This window comes from Equus przewalskii, chromosome 5 (assembly GCF_037783145.1).
Source record: "Equus przewalskii isolate Varuska chromosome 5, EquPr2, whole genome shotgun sequence".
In the NCBI taxonomy this organism is placed as follows: Eukaryota; Metazoa; Chordata; class Mammalia; order Perissodactyla; family Equidae; genus Equus; species Equus przewalskii.
The window spans coordinates 66060783-66083294 of NC_091835.1; the positions used below are offsets into that span (position 1 = coordinate 66060783).

At 42.5% G+C, this 22512-nt stretch overlaps 1 protein-coding gene and 1 long non-coding RNA gene across 13 annotated transcripts in view; one reads left to right on the forward strand and one right to left on the reverse strand.

Annotated features, from left to right (window-relative positions):
* Positions 1-15926, forward strand: part of PCED1B (PC-esterase domain containing 1B) — a 36141-nt gene extending 20215 nt beyond the window's left edge. For 7 of the 12 annotated variants that reach the window (XM_070619460.1, XM_070619465.1, XM_070619463.1 and 4 more), the window contains one exon: positions 1481-3116. In XM_070619460.1, the coding sequence (XP_070475561.1) occupies positions 1538-2821 (1284 nt within the window). In that variant the 5' untranslated portion in view covers positions 1481-1537 and the 3' untranslated portion in view covers positions 2822-3116. Of the gene's footprint in view, positions 1-1011; positions 3117-3333; positions 3429-6109; positions 6325-8293; positions 8557-14047 lie in introns of those variants that run through there. The other 5 variants (XM_070619466.1, XM_070619467.1, XR_011540053.1 and 2 more) reach the window with 4 other exon arrangements.
* Positions 15927-16431: 505 nt separating this feature from the next.
* On the reverse strand, positions 16432-22296 carry LOC103546801 (uncharacterized). Its single transcript, XR_011540056.1, has 4 exons — positions 21999-22296; positions 21534-21628; positions 18798-18918; positions 16432-17943 (listed from the first exon to the last, which is right to left on the reverse strand). It is a non-coding gene; the product is annotated as an uncharacterized lncRNA (long non-coding RNA).
* Between the last annotated feature and the right edge of the window lie 216 nt (positions 22297-22512).

Genomic DNA, 22512 nt, shown 5'->3' on the forward strand with positions numbered 1-22512 from the left:
CTGTGTAAGTGGAGGAAGTGGCTGCCAGGTTCGTCCCCATCTGAGATTAGTTGGGTATTGAAGTGTGTTTCTACCTTATTCCTTAGTGGCTGTGGTTGTAAATAGCAGATTGAAATAAACTCCATCTGAAGTTTTGACGATGAGTGTCACAACTTTGAACATTTTATTCAATGTGCCAGGGAGGGAAAAACTTTTCTTCTCCTCTCTTAGGTTCTGTGTCTGGGGCCATGTGAATAAAACTAACAAAAGACAGATTAATAGGAGAAAAGGCACACAATTTTCATTAATATTTACATGCCTGAGAGTTCACAGAAAACAAATGACACTCAAAGAAGCAGTTAGACTCAGTGGGTTTTATACCATTTTAACAAAGGACAAAGGGTAGGAGCTTCAAGGGGTGATAAATTGTGGGGAAGTGACTAGGAAATATACGGGGCAACCAATGGAAAATAAGGGCTGTTTTTATTTTAGTACGGTCTGTTTATGCAGACTCACCTCAGTGTTGACAACTCCTTGTCTTCTTTGACTCCTCTCTCCCTGGTGGGGGAAGGAGTATCTTCCTCAAAGAGAAACTCAGGCTCTGCTTTCAGGTACACAGGGGAGAGCAGAGAACTCTTTATCTATTCATTCTCAGTGGCCTTCAGCTCAAAATAATCCTTATGCCAAAGTGGTATATTTTGGGGTGGCATATTCTGATCTCCTTCAAATGGGAAACAAATGTAAATTTGAGAATGTGAATTATGTACTTTTTACAAGTCCTATTGATAAGAAACAGCTGCTTCCTCGTTAAAGAAATCTGTTTTTTAATGTTTTCTGACCTGGTACGCGTACTCTTCCATTCTGTAATTCCATTTCATTTAATTCTTTTAAAGTTATCAAAAGTAATATGACTATATAAAGTATATTTACAAAAAAGGAGGGGACACAAGTCATCCATAATCCTACTGTCCTTCTAAAAGCTATGTTTTTGCATCTCTTGCAGCGTTATCCATGCATCTCTCTTTTATATAGTTTCAGGGATATGGGGCACACCTGTGGTATGTAACGTCTTCAGCTTCACATGATATCACATTCTCCATGTTCTTGCTTACTCACAGTCCTCATTATTTAGCAGCTGCAAAGTTGGCCTAACCATTCTCCAGGCGTCAGGAGTCTGGACTGCCCCCAGGCCAGTGGTGGGACAGGTTGCACCTCTAGCCCAAGGAGGGCAGGGCAGAGTTGGCCCCTTCTGGCCAAGTGGAAGCTGCTCTAGAGGAGCCGCAAGCGGTTCAGAGGTCAAGTCTCATGCTTGACCTCCTGCTAAACTGAGGTCAGGCCAACCAGGACTTGTAGCTCCAGGCTCCCTTCTTCCCAGGCTTAAGGTGGTGCAGCCCCGCCCTGTGGGCGGCCCAGGCCAAAGCTCCATCTCCTTCCTGAGCCCTCCCCACGCCAGGCCTGCCCGGGGTGGATGCCCTCCAGCCCCTGTCTCCTTCTGTCCTAGCAATCCACGGACCCACCGCGTGCAAAGAAAAGGGCTAGGCCGCACGTCCTGGGCGTCATGGTCCACCTGCGGGCTTCCGAAGTGCGGCAGCTGCTCCACAACAAGTTCGTGGTCATCCTGGGGGACTCTGTCCACAGGGCCGTGTACAAGGACCTGGTGCTCCTGCTGCAGAAGGACTGCCTGCTCACGCCCAGCCAGCTCAAGGCCAAGGGGGAGGAGAGCTTCGAACAGGACATTCTCTTGGAGGGAGGCCAGCTGGGCCCCATGCACAACGGCATCGAGTACCGCGAGGTCCGCCAGTTCTGCTCCGGCCACCATCTGGTGCGCTTCTACTTCCTCACGCGCGTGTACTCCGACTACCTCAAGGCCATCTTGCAACAGCTGCAGTCGGGCGAGCACTTCCCAGACGTGATCATCATGAACTCCTGCCTCTGGGACATCTCCAGGTACGGTGAGCACTCGTGGTCGAGCTACCTGGAGAACCTGACGAGGCTGTTTGGGCACCTGGGCCAGATGCTGCCCGAGTCGTGCCTCATGGTGTGGAACACAGCCATGCCGCTTGGCGACAAACTCTCCGCCGGCTTTCTCCCGCCCGAGCCCCAACCCTGGACCAACGCCCTGAAATTCAGGGTGGTCGAAGCCAATTTCTACAGCTCTGTGGAGGCCAAGAACCACGGCTTCGACGTGCTGGACTTGCATTTCCACTTCCGCCGTGCGCAGCAGCATCACCTGCAGCGAGACGGGGTGCACTGGGACGAGTATGCGCACCGACAGCTCTCCCAGCTGCTGCTGGCCCACGTGGCCGACGCCTGGGGGGTGGAGCTGCCCCAACGCGACCCAGTGGGCAGGTGGATCAAGGACGGCCCTGCAAGAGGAGAGCGTGGCCAGGGAGCTGAGAGGCAGCCCCTGGCCCGCAGAGGTCAACGGACCTTATCTCTGCCTGGACCCTTGCCTCCTCGCACGTGCTACCCCCTGCTCCCGCTCCCATCTCCTCGCCCACCCCTGCTCCCACTCCTGCCCCGACAGCCTCCTCCCATCCGCTTTCACCAACCCATGCCCCAGTTTCTCCTCTGTCCCCAAGATGCCTGTTTGTCCTCAGACCGTCCGGATCAATTCTCCTTAAGCCATTTCCATTCAGATGGCCCCTTCGAAACTGACTTTATGTTAGGTCCCCAGCCACCTGTGCCGCCTTTCCCCACACCCCGTTATCATCGGCAGCGGGCCCCTGTGGTTCATAGGGGGTTTCCCCAGTATTCGCCCCGTGGCCCGTATGGGCCCTGGAGGCAGCCCAGACCTTTCAGGAGAAGGGCCCCAGCCCACCCAAAGCCAAGGTTTCAATAGACTGACTTGGGCCTTTTTCCTCCTCACACTCACGCACTGGATGGATCATCTGACTTCCCCTAAGCAGACCGCCCTTGTTAACTGAAGCCTTTGGTCTAAGCCTTTGCTTGGACTCCTTGTTGTGCATTGCTGTTATCCATGATGGCAGGAAGAGCAGCCTGACCCATTGTTGTTGGCTTATGTCCTCTTCCTCTGCTCTCTGGGGCTTAGCAAGCATTATTCCTGCCTCCCCACTCCCTAATCTCTTTGTCTTTTTGTAAACATAAAACTGAAAGAAAGCAATTGTTTCTCAAAAGCAGTTGTGTGTGTTTCCATATTGGTGCCTTTCCCTTTTATTAAACAATTAGCTTCATAAGAGCAAAGACAGTATCTGCTGAATAGTTACGGCATCTACTTGATAAACTCCTCAAAATGGAATTTCTCTAAAAGATTCCGAAGGTTTCCATAAAATGGACCTGATTCCTTACAAATAAGTGAAAGAACTTTAACTTTTTTGTAATCATATTTTCCAGAGATTCTCGAAGAATCATGGAATTTTAGAACTGGGAAAACTAAAGACATAAAATTTAATTAACATTTACAAACAAGGATACTAAGGCCAAGAGAGGTGAGTAACGTTTTTGAGGTCACACAGAACATCACTCCTCCACTAGTCTTTCCTAGTTTATACTAGTTTATATTAACTTTTAAACCACAGGCCTGATTCATACCACAGCAAACCAAGAAGGGAAGTTTACTAAACATGGACTTTCTATGGAAGTGATGGCAAAAAACTCCTATAGCTTCATAACCGGAAGTTTATTGGTTAGATGTGCAATGAATTATGTACGTAAGTTAGAGTGATGGCATGCTTGTGGCTTCACGATTTCTTCAATAGTCCTGAGTTTTGGTTTTGAGAAAATTAGAAAAAAGTAAGTTGTACCAGTGACAATGTGAGTTGGAAGGGAACACCCAGGGCACAGACCCCTCCCATGCAAATCTGACCGATGACCGTGGCCATCTCTTCTCTGCTTTGTAGGAAGATTAACATCACTGTGATTGTTTAAATGTTAGGCCCTTTGCCACACTAGACTAGTGAAATGTTAATACTTAGATAAAATAGTCAAAATAGGATGTGACTAAAACTGTCCAAATAGGATTTTTCATTGAATTGATTTGACTGGTTTATAGGGCCTTAATTGGACTTTCCTTGAACTTGACAACAAGGGTAAGGAAAGGTTATCCTGTAAAAATGAAGTTCCTGAAATCACAAGAGATGGATGAGAGCAGCTATTTACAGAAGAAATACACAGCAGCTGTTGACCCACTAGAAATCCGTGAGATTCATGGAGAATAGAGCCTTTATCTTTCTTATCATTGTGTATGAAAACCTAGCACGTCTGGCACTTAGTAAGTACTCAGTAATGTTTCTTGGATGAATCAGTGAGTGAAGGAAGAGGAGGCCTGTAAATGTGTTCCTGGGGAGGCTGGAACCCAAGTCTCTAAGGAGATGATAGAAATTGACGTTTAATCCTTGTCGCGGATCTGAAGGAATATTGCCAAGACAGCATGATGGTGACCTTCGAGGACTCAGGAAAGACAGTGCCTACAAGTCAGAATTTGCCAGAATGTCCCAGCATAGTCAGGAGAGAGGGCACCTGTCTGACCAATGTAAATATTCTAATCCCATGGAGATTAGTGCGCCAGCTGTGAGACTGAGTAAGATCAGCCCACGGGATGAGCCAGTTGCCTTCATTCTGGCTTTATGTTTCCCAAGCAAGTTCAGGCAGCATTTAGCTGCTGATCTGACTAAGATGACACATTTAGTGTTTATTTTCATGAATAAACCAATAAATTGGTGTTGTGGTTTATATCTCTCTTGTGAGTTAGGTTAGTATGTACTAATCCTTTTAATCTGATCACACCCAATGAACCAAGGAGAATGCGTTCTTAGATATACCGTGCTGAGGACCAGACACTGAATCACTGATGAATCCACTATATTATGGATTAAATTCCACTAATCATTTAATAGCCCTGTTTCTCTCGAACGAGTTGGAGTGCAAGTAGGTCAGACAGGGACCATCTTCTTCCTAGGTATATTAATGTCCTACAGCTGCTGTAACAAATATCACCAACTTGATGACTTAAAACAACACATATTTATTCTCTTACAGTTCTGGAGCTCAAAAAGTCCAAAATCCATTAGCCCAGAATAAAATCCTTACTGCTGTCCTACATGATCAGGCTTCTGCCTGCCCCTGCAATGTTATCTTCTGGAACTCTCTTCATTGCTCTTGATGCTTTCAACCATGCAAGACTTCTTTCTTTTCATATGACATGTCAAACTCTTATAGCTTGAGTCTTTGCACTTGCCATTCTCCTTGCTGGAATGTTCCACATCCCCTACCCCTAGTTCTTTGGATATCTAACTTCATCCTTTCATCTTCACCTTCCAAGTCACCTCCTAAGAGGCCTTCCATGACCCTTTGATCTAGGAGTACTGTTACGGTCCATCACAGGGCTCTATTTCCTTGTAGTGCTCACCCCACTCAGCAGTGGCATCAATAGTTTCTTGTTCGTTAGCTTCTCTAACTAGAAAGCACACACCAGAAGTCTTGTTCAGTATTGAATTCCCAGTGCCTACCAGCACCTGCCTGCACAGAAGGTGTTCAAGTATATCTACTTTAGTTAAATGTTCAAGAACATAATTAATTCACATTGTGTACTTAAGAATGCATTTGTATTAAAGTTGGCTGTATTTGATCACTTTTCTTCAGCAAATGTCTACAGCACTCTCTCACAACTTTCTCTACGTCATCCTGGGTGGCTGAGACCTCCTCAACCTCCCCACCCCCACTTGTGGGTAAGAACCTGGTAGCACCTTCACCGGGGGCTAGCAGTGAATTTCGTACATATTTTAGCCTTTATCTTTCAGCCGAGAGCTTTCTTCTTTGCCCATTTTTGCTTTTGTCACCTTGCTCCTTAGGTCAAGAAACTATCAATGCAATCAAGCTATTGTCTGGTAAAAAAAGCCAAAATTATTCAATGCTTATGAGACAAATGATTGCTCTATTGTTAAGACTTAGAATGCAGGGTTCATTTGGCCTCAAGAAGTGACAGCACTCAAAGCTTTTCATACTTGACTCTTGTCTCAAGTTTTCTGGAAAAAAGAAAAAAAAAGAGTAAAATCAAGATTAAATGAACATTATCCAAGCAGCATGCATTTCTCACAAGATTCTATAGTACGGTATACTGTGTTATACCAAAGGCCAGAACATTAAAGCTGTAACTATGTTTTTCCATAAGCACAAGCAAAGCAGGGCCCAGCATTTGAAAACAAGTGGAATCTTACATCCTGCCATAGGATCAAGGTCAAGGCCCTCTCTGCTGCCAGCCGCAGAGCTCTTGTTTCCAGGGCCCTGTATTGCATGACTCCTGGAGGCAGCATTCCTGTTAAATTCTGGACTGGTACACGGTGGCAGCTCCATCTCTGAAAGCTTTATGTTCATCAATCTGCAAAGGTGAGTTATTTTGAAAACATAGATCATTAAGACTCATATCAGAGAATGGATTTGCCATTGTTTTAAACTATTGTGTTTTTGTTTCTGTAAACTCTAGAGACAGTATTCTCATTCCCCCAACTTCAAGAAAGGCCTCTATCCCTGCATGCTTAATTTATAGATGTAATTTTTCACAAGACTACCCATTAATCTTTAAAGAAACAATTTCTAGAACATGTCCCTTTGAGCCATAATCTTTATTTGTCATTCATTCTATGGGCAAGGATGCTTACAGAAGGATTCATTCTGGTATTGCCCCATGTGGAAATTCACAATGACTTTTAATGGATGAGAGGCTTTGAGAATTTCTGCAAGAAATGAACTTGATTAAATGTGGTTAACCTAGTAGTTTCCAGGTTTATTTAACCTCTGACTATTTTCATATTTAGCATCTTTTAAAAACATATTTTGGGAAATATTATTCTAAAGAATGTCAGATAAAATAATTGGGGTAAGTGAAAAGGTTTGTTAGTGACATTTTATAAATGAAGCTGTTTATTAATGGAGCACTAAAATAATCTGTGCCCCAAAATGTGAGCTAATATTCGTTAGATAATTTGGGGACAAGCCTGAGATTTGCTAGTTAACCGAAGTGGAGTGAAATGGACCAGCAATGATTGCCTGCTTCTTCCTCTAACATGGGGGAGGCACTGGGATGGTGTGTCCAGTCCAGCCCACAGAGCATAGTGTGCAGTGGAGGTATTCTACTCCAGGTGTTTGCATCCTGGCCCAGGGTCACAGAATATCCCAAGACACAGCCGCGCGGAGCACAGTAACGGGGAGTAGAGAATAAACAGCGTTCGAAACTGAGCAGATAGTCACTCAACAGAGCAGCCTCTGTCAACACTTAAGAACATTGTTAGGAGCAAGGACTCAAATCTGTAGGAAAGGGCCCATCTTAGAAGAATGAGAGGACCTGCAGGAGCTGCTATGGCAGAGCCAGATGCCCCCTCCTGAAAAAGAGACACTACCAGGCCATGTGGTCTGTGACATCTAATCTGGGCTCTAGACAGGTGCCCTCCGTTATGCTGCAATGATGCCACTCAGACTCTGCTGACATCTGGCCTACTGAGCTTGGCTTCTTATCTCACTTCTCACTCCTGTGTCTACACAGCACAGACTGATTTTTGGCAAGTAGTCTTTGATCTTATATTTCATCTCGGTAATTCAGTCACACTGCCAGATTGATCCTTTTCCTACCATCCTCTCTTCCCTAACTGCACAGCGCCCTAAGGCAGTGGTTCTCAAACTTTCTTGAGAGTGCATCAGAATATCCTGGTGGGCTTGTTAAAACCCCACTGCTGCTATCTCCCCTCAGAGTTTCTGATTCAGTCAGTCCAGAGTGGGGCCCTAGAATTTGCATTTCCAGTTAAGTTTCACACTTTGAAAACTGCCAAAGAAATAAAAATATAAAAAGAATCATGTAATCCCACTCATGTAGCCATAACCTAAATTTATAACCATTGTTAACATTTTGCCATATTTTCTTTATCTTTTTTCTAAAGTATTTTAAAGTAAATTACTTCATAATGTTCTATCCCTAAATATTTCATATGTAGGAAACAAGGACATTTTCCTACATAAGCACAAGACAAGCATCACATCTAACAAAACTGACAATAACTTGCTGACATCATCTGATACTGTTGTGGACTGAATGTTTGTGTCCCCCCAAACTTCATATGGGGGGACCCTATCCCATAATGTGATGGTATTAGGAGGTGAGGCTTTGGGGAGATAATTCGGATTAGATGAGGTTACGAGCATGGAGCCTTCATGAATGGGATTAGAGCCCTTATGAGAGTCTTATAAGGGTCACGAGACAAGCTGGCTTCTTCTTCTTTTTTTTTTTTTGGTGAGGACGACTGTCCATGAGCTAACATTTGTTGTCAATCTTCCTCTATTTTTTGTATCTGGGATGCTGCCACAGCATGGCCTGATGAGCAGTGTATAAGTCCGTGTCAGGGATCTGAACCTGTGAACCCTGGGCCGCCAGAGCGGAGCCTGCACATTTAACCACTATGCCACCGGACCGCCCCGAGAGCTTGCTTCTTTCTGCTCTCTGCCATGTGAGGATACAATGAGAGATGGGAGAAAACAGGGCCCTCGCCGGAATCAGACTACACTAACACCCTGGTCTCCGATGCCCAGCCTCCAGAACTGTGAGAAATAAATTTCTATTGTTTATAAGCCACTCAGTCTATGGTACTTTGCTGTCGCAGCCCAAATTGACTAAGACAGATACTCAATCCCAAAAATGGGTTCTACAGCTTTCAAATTGGGCTCCACTGAAGAACCACACATTGCATTGGTTATTGTGTCTGTGAATCTCTTTTAATCTAGAAGAGAACCCAAAACACACCTTTCTTTCTTTCATGACATTGACTCGAAAAGATTTGTCCTGTAGAATGTTCCACTTTCTAAGTTTCTAATGATTTCTGCATGATGACATTTAACTTTTATTTCATCCTCTGTATTGCCTATAGAGGGAATGTTAGCTCCAAAGGTTTGACTGGATGTAAGTTAGACATTTTTGGTAAAATACTTCACAGGCAAGGTGGTGCCCTTCACATTGTACCACAACAGGAGGCATATAAGCTGGTTTCCCAGTATTTATAAAATTGATCGCCAAGTCAAGGGTGACAGTTGGAAGCCCACATTTTAAAATTGTGTTTTCCCACTCACTGCCAGCAAGGATCCTGTGAATGATGCATTGGTACCTTGTCAATATTGCAGCTCCTCATCAATTTTTTCACTTAATGGTATTAGCATCTGCTGATGATTCTTGCTTAAAATTGTGTGATTTCATTAGAGGTAGAAAAATGGTGATTTTCTGATTTTACCATTCCTTGTACATTTCTCAAATGACGTTCTTTTGTAAAGAAGAGGATTTTTTTTTTCATCTATAGGAGCTTTTTGGTTACTCTGAGATACCCTTCCTACAGAAAACTCTGGTCACCACGACATATGACAATGAGTACAACTAGGCTCTACTCTCAGACCTCCCACCCCCCTGCCAATCAGCTGGGGTTCTACTGACAAGGACCCAGGCACAGGGAAGAAGATGTGACACTGATAATCTGAAATGTGGTTCTAGATAGAAGCCAGGTCTTTCAAACAAGCCAGGTCTTTGGAATAACCCAAGAGCCCTGCTTTCAAAGTTGGGAAATAAGCTCCGAGCCACGCCATCAGCACAGACACAGACCAGGTGGAGATGAACTTGCAAACAGAGGACAGGAGGCCTTGGTTTTCCAGATCCGGAGGAGGCAAAGTCTTGGAATTAGGGAAGACTCTATAAAACCAACCCAATGGGCCAGTTAATGAATGGACATCGAAAATGGAGAAAAACTCCTTTGCGCATGAAGTCATCTTCATTTTGGGATTATATCTTTCCTAATTGACCCGTAAATAAGTGATTACACATCAAAGTGAGGGTATTTATGTAGCTATGTCAATGGCAAATGCTATACTGGTCTCCTAGTTTATTGGCAAATGCATATTAACTCAATAAAAAATGTTTATTAGGCAATACATTAAATTTTCATAGCTAGAGATCAAATTTAGACAAGAAAGCCATATTATATAAGATTATTCAAGAAAATTGGGTGAATTAACTTGTTAAGTCATTCCTTAATACCACATTCTCAAACTTTCCCACTGAAACTTTTTCCTTTTTTGAGGAAGATTAGCCCTGAGCTAACTGCTGCCAATCCTCCTCTTTTTGCTGAGGAAGACTGGCCCTGAGCTAACATCCGTGCCCATCTTCCTCTATGTTATATGTGGGATGCCTACCACAGCATGGTGTGCCAAGCAGTGCCATGTCCACACCCGGGATCCAAACCGGGGAACCCTGGGCTGTTGAAGTGGAACCTTCGCACTTAACCGCTGCACCACTGGGCAGACCCCCCCCGAAACATTTCTAATGGTGGAGGAAACTGGACCTCTACCTATGGGAGGTCTGCCTGCAGCAGCAGACCACAAAAACTAAATTTATTTCATGCCTCATCTTAAAATACTAACTGAAATTCTGTGCTCAACTCTGTACAGCATCGTTATTTGTTTTATAAAAAAAATAGTAATGCTCTTTAAAACATTGAGTAAAATCGGTGCTACAAAAATACAGTGGGATTCGGGATCCTAATCCTTAAAATAGAAGGATGATAGCACCTACATCATAGGATTATTATGGATGGACATCAACTCAGCTAATATTTATAAAGCCCTTACAATTGTGATTGGCACATAGTTGGCACTATAAAAATATTCGTTAAAAGGAATTAAAGATTTGTTCCAAGTTTGTTCTATTGCTTTAGCTACCACCATATAATTGCTTCCAGGGTATTCGTAACCCATTTGAGTGTGATTTTAATATCTAAGAACAAAATTATGGTTAGATGCCGGGAGCCGTGTTACCAACGCCTATACAGCCATCTGACAGGGTCCGGGCTGAGAAGGGCTGAGGGGCGCAGGGACGCCCCTGGGTGAAGAATGGCCGGCCGACACCCCTGATATTTTCTGAAATGTACGCATGCTTTCTATCAAGGTTATGACCATACTTGTTTCTGCTTTCTATACTTTAACTTAGCTTTTCAGCCTGATGCCTTACTAGCAAAATGATATTTTCTCCGGGCAGTGTGCTCAAGGGACAAATAGTCCTACCCCCTGAGAGACAAAGGAATGCTTTCACCCCCTAAGGGGCGCGGGAATGTAAAGATTTTTAACTACCCGCTGAGAACGCACGTAGTCCTGGGGATAAGATACCCGGGAGTTGCTTTTTGGTCACTTTAACCCTCTGAACAATGACTAGATGATCGATGGGGGCAGGGGTAGCTCTCTCAGGACGTGAACAGACGGAATGGTGTCCTGTCCGGATATCTGGACCTTCTCTCCAGCTTTGATCTAACTTTACCATAAATTACTTTTGTTTCTGAACCCATAAATCTATACATGAAGAATAGAAGATTCAAATAGATCCCATCCCTGACGTCAATGTATATTCGTCCCAAAATAGTAGAGGAAGTCATTTCTATACCCTTTAAAGTTTAGAAGTTAAATTGAAACATATTCTACTACAACAGATGTTAAACTACCTATCTCCTTTAGTTTAGAGACAATAAATAATAGTTAATTGTGGAAAAGACGATCATTAACCTTATGCTCTATAGAATGAAATGCTAAAAAAAATTCTTGTGCCCGCTTTGTACTTCCTTATCTCTCTGAGAACATTTGTAGAGCTATTTCTGTACTAATCCTGAAAAATATATAAACGACACTTGTGCACAGCAACGAGAGACTTGATTGCACCGACTCAAGTCTCACGTCTCTTCCTTCACTGCGCCGACTCCCTGCCTCCCTTAGGAACCTGGACTTGCTGGAGCAGGACTGACTCCGGCAGTTGGAGAGGGAGAAAAAGGAGAATGTGGTTGTTCATTTGGGCTAAGTTAGAAAAGAGATCAAGGCAAGGAGGGAAATGGACCTGAAGCCGTGGAGCTGGCAGAGGGCAGTGGAGTAACGGGCAGGTTGGTGGTGCCGCCATTTAGCAAGCATTTCAGAGCACCTGCCACAGGCCGGGTGCCAGGCACTCAGGACCCAGGAAACTATCAATGGTTGTTGAGATGCTGTGCAGTGTTTCTGAGTCCACGTCCATCGGAATCACCTAAGGGGTTTGTTAAAAATGCAGAGTGTGTGGCCCCACCCTGGATACACACAATCAGAATACCTGGGGGGAAACTCCATTTCCTTCTGTAACTAGAATGTAAAAAAGCATTGTAAGGGATATTGCTCAGGGTAAATGCCATTTTCTCCTTACAAAATAAACTTAAAAAAATAATGTTTAAAAATCTAACCTGCTCGCCATGTTAAAATAACCTAGAATTTTTGGCTGGATGACAATTTAGCAGTCATCTAGTCCAGCTATTCCTACCTCTGGTGGCACGTCATAGTAACCTAGGGAGTTTTAAAAAAAATACCACTATAGAGGCTCCACTCCAAAACAGTTAAATCAAATTCTGGGGCAAAACCTGGACTCTCTAAATATTTCTAAATGTTTAAAACTCTCTAAATATTTCTAACTTGCAGCCAGGATTAAGAATCACAAATCTGGTCCAACCTCCCCATTTTGCAGATGAGAAAACTGAGGACTCAGAAATTAAATAACTTGCCTAAGATGGCAGAGTTCTCTTCAGAAAGGCAATTGTGTGAGAGGGACTACCTGTGCACTGGTCTGGTGTTTTTCAAAATAAAGGTAATGACTTATTAGGGAATTGTGAAAACAATCTAGGGCTTCCTGAGCAAAATTTTTTAAAAAATGAAATAGAGTAGAAGATATTGATGAGGGTTATTTTAGGTTGGTTACTGTTTAAAACTGCAGATGAGCAGGAGGCTCCGAGGAGTGGAATTTGCTTGCCCTTTGATGAGACATTTGCATTTGTGAAGGAAGTCTCCATCTCTGGGAGTGTCTCCCTCTCTGCCCCTGGAGGAAGGCAGGATGGCCTTATCTCTAGAAACTCTTAATGGGGAAGGCAAGGACTTACGTCTTGTTTGTTGTGCTTTTCTGGTAACCTCATGTAGCTGTCTCCCCCCACCACCAACATCCTCCTTTGTCTTTAGTTGAAGATAGTATTTAAGATGGTGGCTTCTGCCATTTACTTAATCTGGTTTGATTCTTATCTAAAAGTTATAAGATCACCCAATAACCAGACCCCACCTGCGCTGATACCATTTTACCAACTTTTTTTACATATTCGTTCCTTTGTCTTGTAAAGAGATAACTCACATACCTATGCCTTAAATTTAGCCCTACTCTCAACCCATGTTTGCTGCAGGAGCAGCAGCTCTGACTGCCCATGGGTCTTGTCCCCATGCCAGCAGCAGCAGCTCTGGCTGCCCACGGGTCCTGTCCCCATGCTATTCCACACTATCCTCTAACTAAAAGAGCACTACTGCCAGACCTTGAGAGTCCAAGAAATCTTTCTTTCAACTCTTTGGCTCGCCAACCCCACATCAGATATCAGAGGACATATCAAGTAGTAATGATATTATTTCATGGTGTGTGTGTGTGTGCATGTTCTGTGACCAAATGGTAAACATGATTCTTCATATGGATTGTTGTCCAAAATTTGAAAAGTCCTGCTCTGGAGTCCCTCAGAATTCTAATATCTAAGGTTAGAAGCTGACAGCTGTGTACAAGAGGGATGTAGCTGCCTCCTCTCTCTGGTAAGTAGCCCACAGAGTGGGTGGGATGGCACTGAAGTCAAAAACATGGGCTTAGGGATGCAAAGACCTTGGGGTAAATTGAGTCTATGCCCCTTATTGGTGATGAGATCTTGTGCAAGAACCTAAACTCTGTAGAGCTCAGCTACCTAAACTTTAAAATGAAAATAATTATGTTCACCCCACAGGACTGTTAGTTTTAAATGGCAGAGAATCTATAAAGCACTTAGCATAATGTCTAGCATGTAGTAAACAGCCAGTAAATACTAATAATTAAAGATGCTTCCGTGATCTATCATTTCCTGAGTCTGAGAAGAAAAGAACTAAAAACGTACCAGAGTTAGAATAATCTTTGGAGGGATGTGCATTCTTGGATCTAATGTTTATTTCAGAAGGACAAAAGCTAAAAAATAGCTAAAGTTATTTCTTTAATAGGCAAAATATTAACAACAACAATTTTGTATTTTCACAGAACTGGAAATTATGGTGCCAGAGAGATGCCTGCTTATCTTGGAGACAAAATCGTCAATTTTTTTTTTTTAAAGAATGGCCTTGTCTTGCACATGTACAAGCCAAATGTGCCATCAGCCATCGGATGTTGTGGCTTGTTTAATTTCATTCTTGTTTTCCTTCTAGAAAGAAAGATATTGATCAACATCTGTATGAGAAAAAATGTTTTTCATTCTTTTCAGGTGGCTGGATCCCAAATAAAATGAAAAACTAGGCTGTTGGCTCAAGACCTCCTTACTATTGCTCATGGACCTCACATTCCTCTTTATTAGATCCTTTGCATGAACCTAGAGGTGTCTCAGGTACAGCTCTCCACTTTTAATACCCATCTCTTCAATCAAGGAATAAACTCCCCCATACTAATCCATTCTTCAACCATCGTTTTGTGAAATGACAAATGACAACAGCTCACGCTGTTCCTAAAGCATAGAAGTGCCTGGGATGCTTAACAGTTGTGTGTCAGCTGGTGAAAAACTTTAGTTTTCTTTTTTCTCGTATTTCTGTGAGGACGTATTTTTGTTCTATAAGGTTATTTGCATATATGCATATACATATAGACACAGATACATATACGTATGTACTCACATGCTTATATGTACATGTACACAGATCTAAAGGGCTACGATTATATGTTAAGTTCATAGGACATAAACGTATTGAGCTAGGCATCGTAGAAGATTTAGAGATGAATCAAACACTAGCCGTGTCGTCAAGGAACTTCGTATCCGGTAGAGCAGATATGGAATGTGCACAAATAACTCTAGTCCGGGAGAGACTGTAGTGAGTGCCAGAAGAAAGAGCTCCAGCACCGCAGGAGCTCAAAGGAGGGAGAAACTGCATCGTCCAACAGATGCAGGAATGATGGAGCCTGCGGGAGAGGAGCCATCTGAGGTGCTACATCCTGAAAGATGGAAAGATTTGCCTCTGCTGATGTGAGATGCCATGATGTCCTAATGAGGGAGAGCATAAACAAAGACCCAGAAGTAGGTAGAAAAGCATGCCCAGGGACCATTGAGGAGGTCACTTGGGCGAGAGCGCAGTGCCCATAAGGGGAGTAGAGGTCAATAATTTGGGGAAAGAGGTTATAAAGTAGTTTTCTTGCCTACTGTAACAAATTGCCACAACCTAGTGGTTTAAAATAATACAAGTATATTATCTTAGAATTCTGGAGGAGGAGGAAGGAAGTCTAAAATGGGTCTCATGGGGCTAAAGGCAAGGTGTCAGCAGGGCCCCATTCTTTGCAGGAAGCTTTAAAAGAGAATCCATTTTCTTGCCTGTTCCAGCTAGAATTTATTCACGTTCCTTGGCTCCTGGCCCCTTCCATCTTCAAAGCCAGTGAGTCTTTCTCATATCATATCCAATCACATCACTTGGACACTTAGTCTTCCGCCTCCCACTTCCACATCTAAGGACCCTTGGGATTACACTGGGCCCACCTGGGTCATCCAGGATACTCTCCTCAAAATCAGCTGATTAGTAACCATTTGCAACATTAATTCCCCTTTGTCATTAAACTTAACATATTCACATGTTCTGGGGGATAGGACCTGGACATCTTTGAGGGGCCATTATTCTGCCTAGCATAGGTTGAAGCCAAAGATTTAAGGGTCCTGAAGGTCAAGATTGTTACCCCCCATTCTTGAGGGCTGGGGAGAAAACACAATGCCTGTTGTCAGACTAAAGATGGTTTCAATCCAAATATTGTCTTGCGTTTAGCTGGAATTATAGCAATTCAGTGTGATAACCCAGCTGGTCTCATCCTGATTGGATGTTCTGGTCAGCAGTTACAGATGACTTTCATTAATAAAAATGGGGAAATAAATTAAATATTGATAAATGCAGGTTGGTGTGTTCAGTTTTTCCAAACACAGGACCCAGAGGGAGGTGCAATCATGGAAGAATATCTCAGTGTTGGAAATTTTGGGAACTGCTGCCTTGAAAAATATGCCCTCTGAATACCCCAGTTGGTCCTACCTGTGTATGTAGCATTTTTCTCTATTGTTGATGTATCTCTAGGGTTGCAGGATGAAAAGTTTGGAAAAGATTAAAAAAACAAACTGATTTGGCAAATGCATTTCATCTTCCAACTTATTTATGGTTTAATCAATAATTCATCCCTTAGCATCTGTCTCTTAAAGACTATCTTGTCTGTAGTCTTTATGGATGACAAATTAGGATATTGGAAAAACAAAATACCTTCTTTTTAAAGCACAGCCTCTCCATTGAAATGCCCAAATTTGTGGTGTGTAGAGAACAGAAATAAATGACTGAAAGCTGTGCAAGAGGAAGAGGGACAAGATGTCTGACAAGGCAGGAAGTACAAACAAGAGAACAGAAAATTCATCTGGACTTGGGCACAGAGCTGTTCAAATGGCCTTTATTTATGTGCTTAGCCAATTTGAAGATTCTCCCTTTGAAAATATCATTGAAATTAAAATGTTCTACTATGATCTACCGGAGTGTGTTTACATAGCTGTTCATTGCACTGAGCCTGGATTCCTTTCTATTACAGCTGTTTGTGCAGAGTATATTTTTCTCAGATTCACAGTGCTTGCTTTTTTGATTTGAATAAAGAAATGGCAAGGGGCCGGCTCGGTGGTGTAGTGATTAGGTTCAAGCTCTTGGCTTCTACAGCCCGGGGTTCGCCGGTTCAGATCCCAGGCACAGACCTATGTACCACTTATTCTACCCATGCTGTGACAGGCATCCCAAGTATAAAATAGAGGAAGCTGGGCACAGATATTAGCTCAGGGCTAACCTTCCTCAAAAAAAAGAAAAAATAAAAGAAATGGTGAAAAGGCAGAAGAAACTAGTTCTGTGGAGAAACACTGCGTGGCAGGCAGAGGAGTGTCGGACTGGCCTGTGGTGCAGTTTTTCAACACATCCCAGCTAACTTATTGAGCACTTATTATGCGCCAGGTGGTGTGCAGAATTACTGATCCTCACAGCCACTGTATGAGCCCTGCACTATTATTAATCTTATTTCTGTTGAAGAAACTGAGGCTTAGAGAAGTTAATTCACTTGCCAAACCTCACACTATTAGTGAGGAAAGGAGCAAGGAGTCAGTCCCTGGGCTGTCTTTAAAACACAAATCTAATTTCACTCCCCTGCTTTGTAGACATTATCTCTTTAAACCTTACAAACTTGCGGTTCTCCACCCTGGCTTCACGTTAGAATCACCTGGGGACATTATACAAAATCCCATTGCCTGGAATCCACTCAAGCCCACTTAAAAACAATGGTAACACTAGTGAGAGCAAACACTTATATTGGGCTTATTACATGCCAAGCATTTTTCCAAGAGCTGTATACATCACAGTGACCCTGTGATGAAGATTCCATTAAGTATCCCCAATTTCCAAAGGAAAAAGGTGAGGTTCAGAAAAGGTTAATGTCTCACTCAAAGTCACATGACAAAGCTGGGATTCTGATCCCAGGCAGTCTGGCCTCATAGTCTGTACTCGGAAAACAGAAATCAAGCAAATAAAACAAGCACAGCAAAAACCCTCACTGGTAAGAACCATGCCACCATTTTTTAAAGTGGCAAATAAAGAGAAAGAATTCATCAGATCCTGACTTTATGTGTATAAGCTGTACCTCAGGATAAGTAGTAGGTTGAGAGGAAATCTCTTTTTTTAGGAGAATTTAAACTAATGAAAGAATGAGTGATAGAATTAGAATATTACCATTTTGCAACTCTCAATGAAATAATGAATCTTAGCCATGGTCATCAGTGGATGCAAAGTTCTCAAAAAGAAATGTCCAGATTCTTCCGTGTAGAAGTACACATCACATCTTAAGAAGTGTTCTTTTAAGAAAAATCAACTCTCTTCAGGCTTCTAGGATCCAACACCGCTCTGAGATAAAACAGGAGACCAGAGGAACATGTTACATGACATCTTGGGGTTGCAATCAGCAAAATCCAGACTGTGGGGAACTCAGCAGACAAAAGATTTGACTTCCTTCATGTATAAGTTGAGAGAGAGAGAGAGAGAGAACAAGAGAGAGAGAGATGGAACCAATAGATTAAAAGATTCATATAAACTAATTGTAGTGTTTGTATGCATCATATTGGGATCCTGATTTGATCAAATACCTGTAAAAAAATAAAATTGGGGGAAATTTGAACATTGCCTGGATGTTTAATGTCTCTAAGATAATTATTATTTCTTTTTAGTTATTTGATAATTGTGATAATTGTGTCTGGTTATGTTTTTAAAAAGAATTTATACCATTTATAGATACAGCCTGAAATATTTATGGGTGAAATGGAAAATATATATAGCAATAATGACTATTTTAAATAGATATTTAAAAATGCGTATTTAAGGCAGATCTGATTTGACTCCTGGCTCTATCCAGCACTGCTTATTAGCTTCCTCAACTACTTAACTAAAATCATAATTCTCAACATCATCATTTTATAAAATACCTTGCATATAATAGAGTTTTTTAAATTTTTTTATTTTTTTTAATTGCAGTAACATTGGGTTATAACAATATATAGCTTTCAGATGTGCATCGTAATACATTTTGAGTTGTGTGTAGATTACATCATGTTCACCACTATAGTGGGTTTTTCATTAATATTTGTTTAAAAATTAATGATAGTGATAACAGATAATGTGGGATTAGAGAGCAACCCAAAGTTCTTTTCTATAGCCCCCTTGACCAAGAAAGTGCTACTTAGAAATAATGAACAAATTCATACAAACTTCTGGAGAGTTGTCATCGTGGCTGAGCCATTCTTGGCTTCATCTTCTGTTGACTTCTCTATCACATTCCCCAGATGGCTGTTCTGAATCTTATCTACTTTTTTCATCCTCTCACATCTTCTCTCAAGAATAAAAGAGACAGGACAAAGTCAATCCAAAGTTCCTCATTCTCCCTTCTGTGCCCTTCAGAAAGTTGCTGAGCTATTTTATTTATTTTTTCATTCATCTACTCATTCATTCTTTCAGAAATGTTTATTAAACTCCTATTTTGTCCACAACTAGGCACTGAACATACAACAGTGACAAGACAGATATAGCTACTTCCCTCTGGATACTTAGAAACCATTTGAACATTTCTTAGTATGCTTCCTTCCTTTCATCCTTTCCTCCTCTCTCTTCCTTTCAAAGCTAATGGCTCCCCTATTCCCTAAGAACTTGAAAAAATCAGTCTAGCCAATGGCAATGAAAAATAAAAAACAAAAACTACAGGCTTAAGAGTTAAAATTGATTTGGGCTCAAGTCATGGTTCTACCACTTAGTAGTTATATGACTTTGAGCAAGTTATTGACCCTCTCTGAGCTTATGTCCTGATCTGCAGAATAAGAATAATGACATCTAATTCATAGTGCTGTGGGAAGATGAGAGATAAATATAGTACAAAGCTGAGTAAAACACCTGGCATTTGGTAGACACTTGGTAATGGTGGTCATCATTATCATCATCACACCATCAATTTTTCCTACTTCACATATATCTTTAATTTTTCTCTCAGTTGTTTCTTCTCTTCTATTCACTATAAGGATGCAGCACATGACACAACCCTGCCCAGAAGATCACGGGGCCACACACAGACCTCTCTTCTCAGTTCCCAAGTAGCCCCCACTGACATTGGAAGAAAGATGTTTCCTTCCTGAACCATCATCAGAACCACACCTTTTCCCATCTCTATTTCTCTCGTGGTTGTGTTTTTCTGTGTCTCATTCAGAGGATAGATACTGATGACAAATGCATACCTATAGGGCTGCTGGGGGCCTCAGGACCACAGAGAAAGAAATCTTGCTTTAACTGGCTCTCATTGCACTCAGTTATCACGCTTGGCTCTTTTTGGTTGCATTGGGAACAAGGATCAGAACATAAAATATAGGACTTTTAACTTTTAACTTTCAAGAAAGTATTTTCAACTGTCCTTTTATCTTCCACTCACACTTTGCCAGCAATCCATAGAACTGTTCTTACTAACCTCACTAGGGGTGAGAGATTTAAGTCCCAGATTGGTTAAACAACTGGCCCAAGGACAGGTAGGATGGTAGTGGCAGAAAGAGTTACTCCACTTTTTCTGGAGTCTGTTACCCAGAGAATTCCCTCTTCCACAATCATATCAAATAACAGGGAGTTTGTTGCCCATAGATAAGAGTCTAAAGGGAGAAATGAAGCAAAATAAGAGGATAAAGAGACTAAAGAGGACGGAATAAAAATTAGCATTTGAGAGAGAAGAGGAAAATAGCTAAATCAGCATTTTTTAGAGAAATGGGCTTGGGTTGCTGCACCAGGCTTGGCTGTCTTCCCTAGCAGAATGTAGTGATCTGTCTGGAGATTCTTTAAAACATCATTCATTCATTCATTCATTCATCATCAATTGTTTGCCTGTTGGGTGCCCGCTACACTGGTGCCGGGCATATGGATACAATAAGGAAGCGAGAGTCCACACGCCAAATCGTTCTATCATTGGAATTTTGCTATAAATGTAAGGAGCTTCAAGTCAGCCTATGGTGCATGCTTCTCCGTAGAATTGTCACAAATGACCTCATTTTATTGCTGAGTCCTAATCTGCTTCTCAGTTTAATTACCTCTTGTCCTGGAATCCTGGCCCCATCATGGGATTCAAACAGAACATGAAGAAATAAGCTGTTTTGTGAGATATTCTTATCTGACTTCATTCCAAAAGTTCACATTTTCTCCACTACATTCATGTGAATTGATCAAAGAGATTTTTGAATAGAGAAACAGCCCAGGGGGTGTTTAGAAGGCAGGACTCTTCACCTTGGGCTCAACTTTTAAAATAGACCTTAACACAAGGTCATGGCTGAGATTCATATGCTTCTGGAGAGTGAAGGTTGGGGATAACCCTCCCCTTGTAGATATATTTGAATCCTTGATTTACATGGGAGCTGAGGAGCCACCCAGGAAGAACACTTGAACCATGTACCCCCCAAGGGGTTTACACACACGTGTGTGTGTGTGTGTTCAAAGCGTACCAGTGGTTCCAAAGCAGCCAGAATACAGGGAGAGTTATGGGGACCCCTGAGGGAGAAAATTTAATGAGGGAGGAAGGTCTGTGGCCTTGGGAGCTTGGGGTGTCAGTGGTTCTAGGAATCAGGAGGAGCCTTATACTAGAAGTCAGTTTTACTGACACCCAAGTACAGCAGGACTCTACTCCCAACAGCAACAACGTGTGGTGGGTTTCCAGCCTCACAAATAGACATTAATTTTGGCCACATCAACTTGGCATTAGGAATAATGTTCTAGCTCGGTGGCACCTCTGTAAACCTGGCGGGTGAGAGACTGTGAAGTCAGGAAGTGAGCAATAAGCAGGGCTGAACCATGGACATATGTGAGCCCAACTGGAGAGTTCCAGAAATCGCTGAGGGGGGGGATCGTTGTCTAATTAGCTAAGCCCAGATGCCCTTGCTTTAGGCCTTTCTCTGTTATTGTAGCATCTAAAAATAACTCACAAATCCTGTTCCAAAATAATTGATGAATAATATTAAGGTCTCTGAAGAAGCTTCAATTAATAACTGTCCTCTTCTCCACCTGGGTTCCGAACAAGCTGAGGAAATAAAACAAAGGTATAGTAAATGGAGATCACCCTCATTACTGCTAGAGACCAAGCTGGAAGATGAGGCTTTTCTTTTCTTTTTCTTTTTTTAAGATTGTCACCTGAGCTAACATCTGTTGCCAATCTTTTCTTCTTCTTCTGCTCCTTCTCCTTCTTTTTCTTCTCCCCAAAGCCCCCCAGTACACAGTTGTGTATTCTAGTTGCAGGTCCTTCCAGTTGTGCTATGTGGGACACCGCCTCAGCATGACCCGATGAGCCACGCTAGGTCCAGACCCAGAATCCAAACCAGCAAAACCCTGGGCCACCAAAGTAGAGCATGTGAACTCAACCACTTGGCCACGGGGCCTGCCCCAAGACTAACCTTTAAGTCTGGTGGTCAAGAAGGCTGAAATTAGGCAGACTTGCCCATAGGCAGGCCCAGGCAAGACGTACAATACAGAAGACTGTGTTTTCTTGAAAGGCTCACTCTGAAAAGGAAGAAGCAGAGCTGATTCCACAGGCCAACGGATTCTTCCAAAATTGCGATCAGATTACTCACTCCAGAGCTCCAGGGGTGGAATAAGTAAGGCAAAGAGAAACAAGGCCTGTGTTTAGGGAAATCCTCATTCTAGAAACCAGGAGAGGAGAAAAGGTGCTTCTCCTCTGTATCAATCAGGATTCTGCTAGGAAAACAAAATTCACAGCAGGGTTATTAAATAGAGGATATTGAACACAGGGAATTAGCTACAAAGGTGTTAGAATTGCTGAAAAGGTAAACTGGGTAGATGAGGAATCCCAGAGATTAGCAACTGAGAAGCCACTACCCACCCTTAGGGCTGGAGGGACACATGAAGAAGATGGTGTTACCTGAGCCCAGGAGTGGGGGCCACTCAGTA